The sequence below is a fragment of the Anolis carolinensis genome, unplaced genomic scaffold (genome assembly GCF_035594765.1).
Source record: "Anolis carolinensis isolate JA03-04 unplaced genomic scaffold, rAnoCar3.1.pri scaffold_7, whole genome shotgun sequence".
Lineage (NCBI taxonomy): Eukaryota > Metazoa > Chordata > Lepidosauria > Squamata > Dactyloidae > Anolis > Anolis carolinensis.
In genome coordinates this window covers 3377758-3391465 of record NW_026943818.1, presented here as the reverse complement: position 1 = coordinate 3391465, position 13708 = coordinate 3377758, and the positions used below count along the sequence as shown (strand labels likewise).

Below are 13708 nucleotides of genomic sequence, written 5' to 3'. Positions count from 1 at the left end.
ATGTGGTGGGATTGTAAACATTTAAAAGGATTTTGGGAATTGGTCATAAGGGAAATAGAAAATATTATGAATATAAAAATTAGAAGGAATCCAGTGGAAATATTACTTCTAATTAAAAAAGAGGATGAGAAAGATAAGAGGGGAAAAATTAATAGACATGCTATTAACAGCAGCTAGATTACTAATTGCAAAATATTGGAAAGAAGAAATGAAAATACAAATTAATGAATGGTATAAAGAAGTTTGGCGAATGGCACTGAATGACAAGCTAACATCAAATTTAAAAATAAAGAAGGGATTATGGAAAAAATGATTTTGAAGGTATTTGGAGAAAATTTCTAGAAAAATTATTGGAAAAAGAAGATGGGAATTTACCTCCAAATGAAGAACTGAACTTTTGGTGGGACTCCAGAAGAAGAGATGGCTCTGGGGAAGGGGAGCATAGGGATAAATGTAAATAAAAGAAGGACAAATGTATAGAATATGTTTATATAATTGTAACTTTCTCAAATAATTAACAAAAAAAAAAAAGAACTGTTTAGAATGCAGAACGTCATCCGTAGCTTTTGGGGAGGATCCAGAGTCTCACAGTGGTTGGTCAAGGTGGAAATTTTGATGTCAAACATGGTCCCACTTGTGCAATAGTGCGAGGGTCACACTTGACAGACTTTTGGGGTTTTCTCCCTGCAGGTTGTGAAATGGGCCCTGGAAAAGCTAGAGCTGAGCAAATACGCGGACAAACCTGCCAGCACCTACAGCGGAGGCAACAAGAGGAAGCTCTCCACCGCAATCGCCCTCATCGGCTACCCAGCATTCATTTTCCTGGTGAGAAATTACAGGGTCACGATGGTGAGGTCATCCATTACTATTACCATTATTATATTTATTTTCTGTCTTGATTGAGATCTATACACTTCCAGGAATTTGACATATCATCCTTTTTGCTTGGGTTTCATGCAAGCTGAATCCAAATAAGTTTGCAGTTTGTAGACCAGGGGTCCCCAAACTTTTTAAACAGGGGGCCAGTTCACGGTCCCTCAGACCGTTGGAGGGCCGGACTATAGTTTTTTTAAAAAAACTATGAACAAATTCCCATGCACACTGAACATTCTTATTTTGAAGTAAAAAACAAAACAAAATGGGAACAAATACAGCCTTAATGTTAATCATCATCATCACCGTCATTATAAAAATAATAAGAAGGGTTGGAAGAGACCCCTTGAGCCATTTAGTCCAACCCCTTTCTACCTTTGTGCACCAAAAGCACAAGCAAAGCACTCCTGACAGATGGCCACCCAGCCTCAATGTTGTTAATAGTAATGATGATAATGATAATAATAATAATAATAAATCACACTGTCCTAAATGCTTGAGAAGTGTTTGACTTGTTATTTTGTGATACGAAATCCAGCATATAGATCTCATTTGCTGTGTTATACTCTGTCCTTATGTCAATAATAATAATAATAATAGTAAAGAGGGTTGGAAGAGACCCCTTGGGCCATTTAGTCCAACCCCCTTCTGCCTTTGTGCACCAAAAGCACTAGCAAAGCACCCCTAATGGATGGCCACCTAGCCTCAATGTTGTTAATAACAACAACAACAACAACAATATATCACACAGTCCTAAATGCTTGGGAAGTGTTCGACTTGTGATTTTGTGATACGAAATCCAGCATATAGATCTCGTTTACTGTGTTATACTGTGTCCTCCTGTCAATAATAATAATAATAATAATAGTAATGAGGGTTGGAAGAGACCCCTTGGGTCATTTAGTCCAACCCCCTTCTGCCTTTGTGCACCAAAAGCACTAGCAAAGCACCCCTTAATAATTAATAATTAATGAAATAATAATTAAAATACCATTATAAACAAGCAAAGCTTTGGAAGGCATGTGCCAGGCTGCACACACCTTCCTCGGTGGAGGCGGAGGGAGCCGCTGCCACGGGGGCCGGGTAAATGGCTTCGGTGGGCTGCATGTGGCCCCCAGGACTTAGTTTGGGGACCCCTGTTGTAGACCATGCTGTTTAAGTCTTGGGGGCTCTGCAGTGTCCTTTGTTCCTCCCCAGGACGAGCCCACGACCGGGATGGACCCGAAAGCCCGGCGCTTCCTGTGGAACCTCATCCTGGACATCATCAAAACGGGGCGCTCCGTGGTCCTGACGTCCCACAGGTCAGCCACGCCTAGGGCCCCCAAAGCCCCAAATCCAGTCCCTATAGAGACAATGGGTCCTATTATCCAGGCATTTGCCAGATTCCTTTTTTTCTCCCTTGTCCCTGCAGCATGGAGGAATGCGAGGCACTCTGCACGCGCCTCGCCATCATGGTCAACGGGCGTCTGAAATGCCTGGGCAGCATCCAGCACCTGAAGAACAGGTACATTGGAGGGTCCCTACGGAGTCCACTTCCATCTTTTTATTTTTATATTGCTGATGCAGTCTCCCCCCCCCCCCCCCTCCACTAATGAAGTTGACTGAATTTTACTCGGTGGTTGATTGATATTATTAACTCTTGTTTTATTGTCTTACTGTGTTTCATTTTTTTGTATATTGTTCAGTGTATTTGTGCTGCTGTTTTTGTAAATTGCGTTAGTTGGGCCTTGCCCCATGTGAGCCGCCCGAGTCCCCGCGGGGAGATGGTGGCGGGGTATAAATAAAGTATTACAGTAGTCTCTCGCTTATCCAATGTAAACGGCCCGGCAGAACGTTGGATAAGCGAATATGTTGGATAATAAGGAGAGATTAAGGAAAAGCCTATTAAACATCAAATTAGATTATGATTTTACAAATTAAACACAAAAACATCATGTTATACAACCAATTTGACAGAAAAAGTAGTTCCATGCGCAGTAATGCTATGTAGTACTTACTGTATTTACGAATTTAGCACCAAAATATCACGATGTATTGAAAACATTGACTACAAAAATGCGTTGGATAATCCAGAACGTTGGATAAGCGAGTGTTGGATAAGTGAGACTCTACTGTATTATTATTATTATTATTATTATTATTATTATTACCTTCCAGGATTTATGTTGTAATTTGGGCTCATTCCTTAAGACTTCTTCTCCTCTTGCCCTCGATCCAGGTTTGGAGATGGCTACATGATCACCGTCCGCACCAAGTCCAGCCTCAACGTCAAGGAAGTGGTCCGGTTCTTTAACCGGAACTTCCCAGAAGCCGTCCTGAAGGTGAGTCTCGACTCCCCAAATCAATGGGCAGATACATGAGTTGAGTGGATTTGAAGTGGGGCTTGGGATCAGAAGATGTGCTTGAGTGACAGCTGCTCCCCTCCCTCTCCCCCCCCCCCCCCCAGGAGCGTCACCACACCAAGGTCCAGTACCAGCTGAAGTCGGAGCAGATCTCCTTGGCCCAAGTCTTCAGCAAAATGGAGCAAGTGGTGGACGTCCTGGGCATCGAGGACTATTCCGTCAGCCAGACCACCCTGGACAACGTGAGACCCCAGGGGAGGGAAGAAGGGGGAAATAGGAAAGAGGGAAGGAAGGAATTCCTAACAGGCTGTTAGGAATTGTGGGAGCTGAAGTCCAACATCTGGAGGCCCGAGATTTGCCCATGCCTGGGTCATAGAGTACAATTTTTATGCAGCAATGGCGGTTTTCTGTGGATAATCCCTTACTAAGCATTAGGATTGAAGGGGCGTGTATTCAGCACACGCAGACACCCACATGACAGAGAGTGATGGGTTCTGGAGTGGAAGCAAGTACCCTTATTGATTTACAGCATTTATATTCCACCCTTCTCACCCCAAAGAGGATAAAAGGGTGGCTCACAGAACATATACACGGCAAACATTCAATGCCATATGACATGTAGGATAGGCGATAGAGCAGGGGTCCCCAAACTTTTTAAACAGGGGGCCAGTTCACGATCCTTCGCACCGTTGGAGGGCCGGACTATAGTTGGCCACCGAACAATAATTAATAATAATAATAACAATAATAGTAATAATAATAATAGAAGAGGGTTGGAAGAGACCCTTTGGGCCATTGAGTCCAATCCCCCTCTGCCTTTGTGCACTGAAAGCACAAGCAAAGCACCCCTGACAGATGGCCACCCAGAATCAGTTAATAATAATAATAATAATAATAATAATAATAATAATAATAATAATAATAATAATTGGAAGCATTCAGAGCAGCATCCCACACATCAAGTTAAAAGAAAATTCAATCAAACAAGAATGGGAAATGCTTTATCTTATGCATGAACACAGGTGCATCCAAACTGCAGAATTATTGCACTTTGAAACCCCAATAATTGCCATAGGTCAATGATATGGAATCCTGTTAATCGTAGTATTACAAGGTCTTCAACCTTATCTGCCAAAGAGTGCTGGTGCCTCACCAAACTACAACTCCCAAGATCCCATGGCTTTTAGCCAGGGAGATTGCAGTGGTATCAGAATACATTAATTCTACAGCATATTCAAACTGAAAGGAAACCAATAATAAAGAAGACTGGACGGATGGAGATTGACTTCATCTCCATTGATTAATTGGTTTCGCATGAAGATCATAATGGTGGGATATACAGGCAAGATTAACAGGATGCGCTAATGCTGAGATATAAGTTGCAGTGGACACACAGATAGTACAACCTTGAACACAAAGAGATCCAGCGCGCATCCTTTGGGCTATCAAGATTTAGGAGGTAAGTGACTGTGTGTGTATCAGAGAGTATCCGTCCTGCTTGATGAATAGTTCTCAAGGTCCATGCTAGGAGTGCATCTTCACTCTAGAATGAATGTAGTTTAATACCATTTTTAAATGCCTTGGCTCAATGCTATGGCATCCTGGGAGTTATAGTTTGGTGAGGCACCAGCACTCACTCTTTGGCAGAGGAGGCTGAGGAGTCCTTAGTTCTGCTGAGGAGCAGAACTAAGAGCACCTAACCCATTAGCATTATGGAGAAACAAACCCAAACGAAGTCTATACTGGCTCGGTCGTCGCCCAGGATAAAAAGGACCGCGGTGGATGCTGCTGATTCTGGACATCCATTGACAAGTGGGCTACGGAATCATCAAACCCCAAATGAACAGTCACAAAAGCGGCAGAAATACACAATGCCAGAAAACCGCACAATTATGAAATGCTACTACAAATCTGAACCTCAAAGGCGTGGCTACCAAAAAAGGATGCATCAACTGTGGAAACAAGAGTACCCTGACTCACAGATAACAGAACCCCGACTGGCTGACCAACGAAGATTCATAATCAGAAACAAAGTGTTCAGTGAAGTTGAACTTGAAGAAATCCAGAAAATTTGCAAAGTAAATTACCATCAGACCACAGCACAGACAGCAGCAGAGACTCCAGCAACACTTGGAATGGTGGAACAGATTGAACCAGAAGAAAGTGTGGAGCTTTTGCAAGAATTTGATGAACCAGCACTTGAAACACCTGTTGAACCACCAGGAACCTTGACAGCAAGACAACAAGAGCTCAAGGATAAGATCATGGCTCATGCTGCAGCAAATGCAATAAGACAGCGGCTCCCAACTCTAAAAACAGTGCCCAAGAGACACCTGGCGCCTCTCATGAAAGATGTGAATGCAGCACTCTCCACTGTCCAAATAACATCAATTGAACAAACAAACCAGTATGCCTACAGTGCAGCAGTGATAGTAACAGAAGAGCTTGGGCTCCTACAACCAAGGCAGCCCCAAAGAAAATCGACTGGAAAACCAAAGTGGAAGGTCAGGCTAGAGTTGAAAATCAAGAAACTTAGATCAGATGCAAGTAACCTGAAAAATATGAAAGAGAGGAAACTGAAGAATGACAAAATCAAGCAATACCTGATCCGAAAGTACTGGCTGAACACCAGAAAAATTGAAGAAGCTTTGGAAATTGTGAAAGAACAAATTACAGCAACAGCCAGAAAAATTGAAAGGTATGAAGCCAGAATCATCCAGTACAGACAGAATCAACTTTTTCAATCAGACCAAAGACAGTTCTATCAGAGCCTGAACCAAAAAACAGACACAGTAACCATAAAGCCAGAGAAAACTGCAACAACGAAGTTCTGGAAAGAGCTTTGGGAAAACAATAAGAACTACAACAAAAACGCTGGGTGGATAAAGGAGTTTGAAGGAAAATTCTCACAGAACAAAATGGAACAGATGGAAATAACAACTGAAATGATCAGCAAACGAGTGCAAAAAGTCAAGAACTGGACATCGCCTGGTAGTGATCAACTCCATGGATTTTGGCTCAAACATCTGATTAGTTTACATGGAAAAATGGCCCAACAATTCAATGAGATGCTGCAGAAAGGAAGTATCAGTGAATGGCTAACAACTGGAAGAACATACCTGATACAAAAGGATCCAGCAAAAGGAGCAGCACCAGGAAACTACAGGCCAATAACGTGTCTGCCCACTATGTTTAAACTACTGACTGGCATCATAGCTGACAGAATTCAAGACTATCTTGAAGAAAAAAACATCTTGCCAGATGAACAGAAAGGCAACAAACGGAAAAGCAGGGGCACAAAAGACCAGTTATTGATTGACAAAATGATTCTGGAGAACTGTAAAAGCTAATCTTCACATGACGTGGATTGACTACAAAAAGGCCTTTGACTCACTCCCACACAGCTGGATCATCAAGTGCCTGGACGCCATCGGGATTAGTAAAAACGTTGGCACCTTCATTGAAAACATGATGGAGCACTGGAAAACTGAACTGTTTGTTGGAAATGAAAGTTATGGACTTGTCAACATCAGGAGAGGAATTTTCCAGGGAGATTCATTGTCCCCTCTGCTTTTCATTATTGCCACGATCCCTCTGTCAACAATCTTACAAAAAACAAATCTCGGCTACCAAACATCTAAGAATTCTCACAAAATTTCACATTTGATGTACATGGATGACCTGAAGCTATATGGGAAAACGGAAACTGAAATCCAATCTCTGACCAACACTGTCCGAATTTTTAGCACTGATATCAACATGGAGTTTGGTTTGGACAAATGTTCGACAGTGGCATTGAAGAAGGGAAAAATAACTGAAAGTGAGGGCATAAATATGCCCAATGGCCAAACAATAAAGTGTCACCAGCCAGAGGCCTATAAATATCTGGGCATACTACAGCTGGACAACATCAAGCATGAACATGTGAAAACTGTGGTCAGTAAAGAATACACACAAAGGGTCAGAAAAATTCTCAAAAGCAAGCTCAATGGAGGCAACACCATCAAGGCCATAAACACCTGGGCCATACCTGTCATAAGATATACTGCTGGCATCATAAACTGGACACAGGCGGAACTGGACAATTTGGAGAGAAAAACAAGAAAACTCATGACCATTCATCATTCACTGCACCCTCGCAGTGATGTTGACCGGCTGTATCTGCCTAGAAGATCAGGGGGCAGAGGACTCTTGCAAGTAAAACAAGCAGTCAAAGAAGAAGAACATGCCCTGGCAGAATATGGAAAGCAAAGTGAAAAACCTGCTTTGATTGAAGTCAAAAATCAGAAACTCCTCAAAGCACAGCAGACAAAAAACCAGTACAAGAAAGCCGCACTACAAACTAGAGCTGACAGCTGGCACAACAAAACATTGCATGGAAAGTTCCTTGACAAAATTGAAGGAAAAGCTGATAAAGAGAAGACCTGGCTCTGGCTCACGAATGGGACCCTGAAGAAGGAGACAGAAGGCCTGATCCTTGCAGCCCAGGAGCAAGACATCAGGACAAAGGCAATCAAGGCCAAGATCGAAAAATCAGCTGATGACCCAAAATGCAGACTGTGCAAGGAAACCAATGAAACCATAGATCATATCCTCAGCTGCTGTAAGAAAATTGCACAGACAGACTACAAACAGAGGCACAACTATGTGGCCCAAATGATTCATTGGAACCTATGCCTCAAGTATCACCTCCCTGCAGTTAAGAACTGGTGGGATCACAAACCTGCAAAAGTATTGGAAAATGAGCACGCAAAGATACTGTGGGACTTCCGAATCCAGACTGACAAAGTTCTGGAACACAACACACCAGACATCACAGTTGTGGAAAAGAACAAGGTTTGGATCATTGATGTCGCCATCCCAGGTGACAGTCGCATTGAAGAAAAACAACAGGAAAAACTCAGCCGCTATCAGGACCTCAAGATTGAACTTCAAAGACTCTGGCAGAAACCAGTGCAAGTGGTCCCAGTGGTGATGGGCACACTGGGTGCCGTGCCAAAAGATCTCAGCCGGCATTTGGAAACAATAGACATTGACAAAATCACCATCTGCCAACTGCAAAAGGCCACCCTACTGGGATCTGCACACATCATCCGAAAATACATCACACAGTCCTAGACACTTGGGAAGTGTTCGACTTGTGATTTTGTGAAACGAAATCCAGCATATCTATCTTGTTTGCTGTGTCATACAACGTCGTTGTCTCAATAATAATAATAATAATAATAATAATAATAAAGAGGCTTGGAAGAGATCCCTTGGGCCATTTAGTCCAACCCCCTTCTGCCTCTGTGCACCAAAAGAACAAGCAAAGTATCCCTGACAGATGGCCACCCAGCCTCAATGTTAATAATAATAATAATATTAATAATAAGGGTTGTAAGAGAAGAAGAGACCCCTTGGGTCATTTAGCCCAACCCCCTTCTGCCCTTGTGCCGTGGTGGCCGGATAAATGGCTTCGATGGGCCGCATCCGGCCCCCGGGCCTTGGTTTGGGGACCCCTGCGATAGAGGTACAGTAGAGTCTCACTTATCCAACATAAACGGGCCAGCAGAACGTTCGCTTGTCCATTATTTTATTTTGTGTATCGTTGGAATGTTTTAAGTTTTAAGTTTTTGTCAAATATGTTGTGTTGTTGTTTCGGGCTTGTCCCTGTTGTGAGCCGCCCCGAGTCCCTTCGGGGACATGGGGCGGGATATAAAAATAAAGTTTATTATTATTATTATTATTATTATTATTATCCAATGATGTTATCCAATATGTTGGATAATAAGGAGGGTTTAAGGAAAAGCCTATTAAACATCAAATTAGGTTATGATTTCACAAATTAAGCACCACAACATCATGTTATACAACAAATTTGACAGAAAAAGTAGTTCAATATGCAGTAATGCTAAGTAGTAATGACTGTATTTATGAATTTAGCACCAAAATATCACGATGTATTGAAAACATTGACTACAAAAATGCGTTGGATAATCCAGAACATTGGATAAGCGAGTGTTGGATAAGTGAGACTCTACTGTATTATGTCGGCATTTTTCCAACTTCGGCGTCCTGGAAGTTGTAGTTGATTCCAGCCACTCCATCCTTTATTACGACAAGCCCTTGATCACAAACTTTCCTCCTGTTCTTTGATCGCCGGCATTTCTAGTATTTCCTTATATGGTGCCGTAAAATACCTCCCACTTAAGCGGTGCCTAATTTCTCTACTCAAAGCTGTTTTCAAACTACTTAGGTGGACAGTGAGCTGGGCTGAAGGTCGAGTGCTCACCTTGACCCAGGCTTCGAACCACCAACCCGTTTCCTCTCGTTCCGGACCCAGGTCTTTGTGAACTTTGCCAAGAAGCAGAGCGACAACCTGGAGCAGCAGGAGGCCACCCTCCGGGCCGAGTGTCCCTTGATGGAGTCCCCGCTGCTGCAGCGGCTGCTGGCCCTCCTCCGGCCCCGGGCCCCGCCCACCGAGCTCCGCCCCTTGGTGGCCCCCCAGGAAGGAGGGGAGGAGGGGCCCCGGGGGCCGGACTCCCAGGAGGAGGAAGACGAGGAGGAGGACGACGACGATGACGAGGGGCTCATCAGCTTCGAGGAGGAGCGGGTGAGCAACTGGGGATGTTGGGGGTTGCAGTGGGAAGACCCTGTGAGGTGATTTATTTATTTATTCATTTGCAACATTTATATTTATTTATTTATTTATTTATTTATTTAATACATGTATATCCTGCCCTTCTCACCCCGAAGGGGACTCAGAGCGGCTTACAAATTAAATTTACATACAATATTATATTATTAGCATAGCACAATACTGGCAATAAATTACCATTTTGTACTATATCTATATATTGTAATATTATTAATAATCCCTAATAAGGAGCCCTGGTGGCAAAGTGCATTAAAGCACTGAGCTGGAGACCGAAAGGTCCCAGGTTCAAATCCCGGGAGCGGCGTGAGCGCCCGCTGTTAGCTCCAGCTTCTGCCAACCTAGCAGTTCGAAAATATGCCAATGTGAGTAGATCAATAGGTACCGCTCCGGCGGGAAGGTAACCGGCGCCCCATGCAGTCATGCCAACAGCCACATGACCTTGGAGGTGTCTACGGGCAACGCCGGCTCTTCGGCTTAGAAATGGAGATGAGCACCAACCCCCAGAGTCAGACATGACTGGACTTAACATCAGGGGAAACCTTTACCTTTACTATTATTAATAATATTACATGTAATATATAATATATAATTAATATTATTATATTGTATTATTATTATATTATTAGTATTATATTTGGCCCTTCTCACCCCGAAAGGGGCTCAGGGCTTATCACATAACATAGATTGACATCCGGCAGGCTCCATCCCTTTTGAATTTTAGAAACAAAGTGAAGACCTGGCTATGCGAGCAAGCATTCAAAGAATAAGTTTTGTTGGCTTCGACTTGGTCTGGGCTAAGGTTTATGTACAAGGTTTTGTGGATGAATGGCTCAAGTATTTTGTATTATTTTAAATCTGTTTTTAATTGCTTATGTTTTATTCTTTTGTATTGTTGTGTATTGGCATCGAATTCTGCAAGTTTTGTAAGCTGCCCTGAGTCCCTTCGGGTGAGAAGGGCGGGATAGAAAGGATGGAAATAAATAAATAAATACAGTAGAGTCTCACTTATCCAACGTTTGCTTACCCAACGTTCTGAATTATCCAACACATTTTTGTAGTCAATGTTTTCAGTACATCATGATATTTTGGTGCTAAATTCGTAAATACAGGAATTACTGCGTAGCATTACTGCCTATTGAACTACTTTTTCTGTCAAATTTGTTGTAAAACATGATGTTTTGGTGCTTAATTTGTAAAATCATAACCTAATTTGATGTTTAATAGGCTTTTCCTTAATCCCTCCTTATTATCCAAGATATTTGCTTATCCAACATTCTGCTGGCCCATTTAGCTTTGATAAGTGAGACTCTACTGTATTTTAAATCTGTTGTTAATTGCTTATGTTTTATTTATTTATTTTTATTTCTCACATTTATATCCCACCCTTCTCACCCGAAGGGACTCAGGGCAGCTTACAACAGTAGCAACAATTAGATGCCCATACAAACCAATATAAAACAGTTAAAACTATTAAAATACATTATGAATTAAAAATATACATTTCAAACATAAAATCAGATCCGTTTTCCCTCATGCTTTGTCCATAGTTCAGTCCGTGTCATCTTCACCATTTATTGATTAAAAGCCTGGGCACACAGCTATGTTTTTAGGGCTTTTCTGAAGCCCAACAGGGTTGGAATTGGATTTTATTCTTTTGTATTGTATATTGGCATTGAATTCTCCCAGTTTTGTAAGCCGCCCTGAGTCTCTTCGGGTGAGAAGGGTGGGATAGAAATGATGGAAATAAATAAATAAAATAGATTTGTGGCAAACATACAATGCCGATTATAACTGTGACAAGACAGACAACAGATAGAGATATTTATAGGCTTTCCCATCTTTCGGCATCTTTGGAGGCTGTGCTCGGAGGGTGCTGGGCTAAAGGTCAGGAGCTCACCCTGATCTGGGCTTCGAACTCTCAACTTTCTGGTTGGCAAGATGGATTGCAGCTTTGTGATAAACTTGTTGTACTAAAGCCTGGCCCCTTGAGAGGGGAGAACTACAAGTCCCTGGGCTCCAAAGTAGGAGTCATTATGCCCGGCTTCCTCTCTTTACTTGTCTCCCTTTCTTTCCTCTCTTTCCTCTTCCTCCTTCTCTCTTTCTTCCTCTCCTTTCTCCCCCAAAACACAGGCCCAGCTCTCCTTCAACACGGACACTTTCTGCTGAGGGGCCCTTCCCTCGAACCCAGATCCACGGCCCCTCCGTGGACCCCAAAACCTTGCTCCGGCCGTTCTTTGGGGACCCCATTATGGGGCTCTTTTGCACTGAAGGAGGAGAAGGGAAGGGGCTGTGACTTTTTGGGGCGGTCGGTCCAGCCAACCCTTCAAAAGGGGGGCTTATGTTGGTGCTGGGACAGGACCCCAGAAAGAGGCCAGGAAGGAGGCCAGCGCTCCCTGCAAGGTAGGCCTTGACGCCCCGGGAAAGGGTGACCCTTCCACCAAGAAGCATGACCGCGGCGGGCAGGAGGCATCGCACACCAGCAGCAGCCTGTTTTCTCCTTGTTTATATTTCATTTTTGATGTTATTATTTCTTGGGGGGAACCAGACCTCGGCCCCCAGGCCCCCATCAGGGTCTCTGAGACAATGGGGTCCCTCTGTCGCCTATTTTGTGGATGATGGGATGTCCCGTTTCACACTATTTTGTGGATGATCAGATGTCTTATGTTTCATGGATGATGGGAAATCTCTTACTTCGTGGATAATGGGCCGTCCCCTATTTCATGGATGTTGGAATGTTGCCTATTTTGTGGATCATGGGATGTCTCTTATATCATGGATCGTGGGATAGTTCCTATTTCGTGGACGATAGGCTGTCACCTATTTCATGGATGGAATGTCGCCTATTTCATGGATGGAATGTCGCCTATTTCGTGGATGATGGGATGTCTCATGTTTCGTGGATGATACTTATATTTTGTGGATGATGGGATGTCGCCTGTTTCATGGATAGACTGTTGCCTATTTTGTGGATGATGGAATGTTTCATATTGTGTGACTGATGGGATGGCTCTATTTTCCTGGATGATGGGATGTCAAATATTTTGTCTTCTGTTTCATGGGTGATGCTTCATATTTCGTGGATGATGGAGTGTGTCATGTTCTGCGGATGATGGGATGATGGAGAGGGGGCCCAGGCCTGAATGCAAATTATTATCTTATTATTATTGAAACTACAACTCCCAGTATCCCTGATCCAGCCATTTAGTACATTTAAATCAATTTAAATCTTCCTTCCAAAAAAACTGTACCCACTTTGTGCCAAAACGGAGCCGCTAACCCACAGAAGAATACCGAATCCAAATTTTATTGGATTGTGACTCCCATCATCCCTGAATAATAGTGAAGAATGTTGGGAATTGGAGTCCTGCAATATCTTGAATGCTGCACAGTTCCTACCTTTGCTTTGGAAAAGTTTCTCTTTTTTCCTTTTGGAGACTACAAGTCCCATTGTGGCAGAGGATTGTGAGAATTGTAGTCCAAAAGAAAGATCAATAAGAGATGGCCAGTTGCATTTGTTGAGGTCTTTTGATCATGATGATAATGATGATGATGATGATGATGATGATTCAATGATGTGCTTTTCTGATTATTTTAATTTATAAGCGGATTATTATTGTTGTCGGTTTTTTTCCATTTGCAATATTGTGGGTTTGTTTTGTTTTATTCTTTCCGGTTGCATCCCATATTGGAGACGGCCTGTATATCGCTTGCAAAAAAAAAAGAAAGAGAAAATAACTGTGAATATAATAATTATTATTGTTTTAATAAAAATGTCATAACCATTTTGTGGTGACCAGATCCGTTTTTCTTTGCACAACGGAGGTCTTGTTGTTGTTTTCCTAGCATGTTTTGG

General features: G+C 42.7%; 1 protein-coding gene across 1 annotated transcript in view; it reads left to right on the top strand.

The window, feature by feature from the left end:
• abca2 (ATP binding cassette subfamily A member 2) overlaps positions 1 to 13637 on the top strand; it is a 54552-nt gene extending 40915 nt beyond the window's left edge. The window contains exons 42-48 of the mRNA XM_062960280.1: positions 691 to 825; positions 2071 to 2174; positions 2285 to 2377; positions 3092 to 3194; positions 3320 to 3457; positions 9541 to 9810; positions 11986 to 13637. Of these exons, the coding sequence (XP_062816350.1) occupies positions 691 to 825; positions 2071 to 2174; positions 2285 to 2377; positions 3092 to 3194; positions 3320 to 3457; positions 9541 to 9810; positions 11986 to 12021 (879 nt within the window). The 3' untranslated portion in view covers positions 12022 to 13637. The remainder of the gene's footprint in view (positions 1 to 690; positions 826 to 2070; positions 2175 to 2284; positions 2378 to 3091; positions 3195 to 3319; positions 3458 to 9540; positions 9811 to 11985) is intronic.
• The last annotated feature ends 71 nt before the right edge of the window (positions 13638 to 13708 follow it).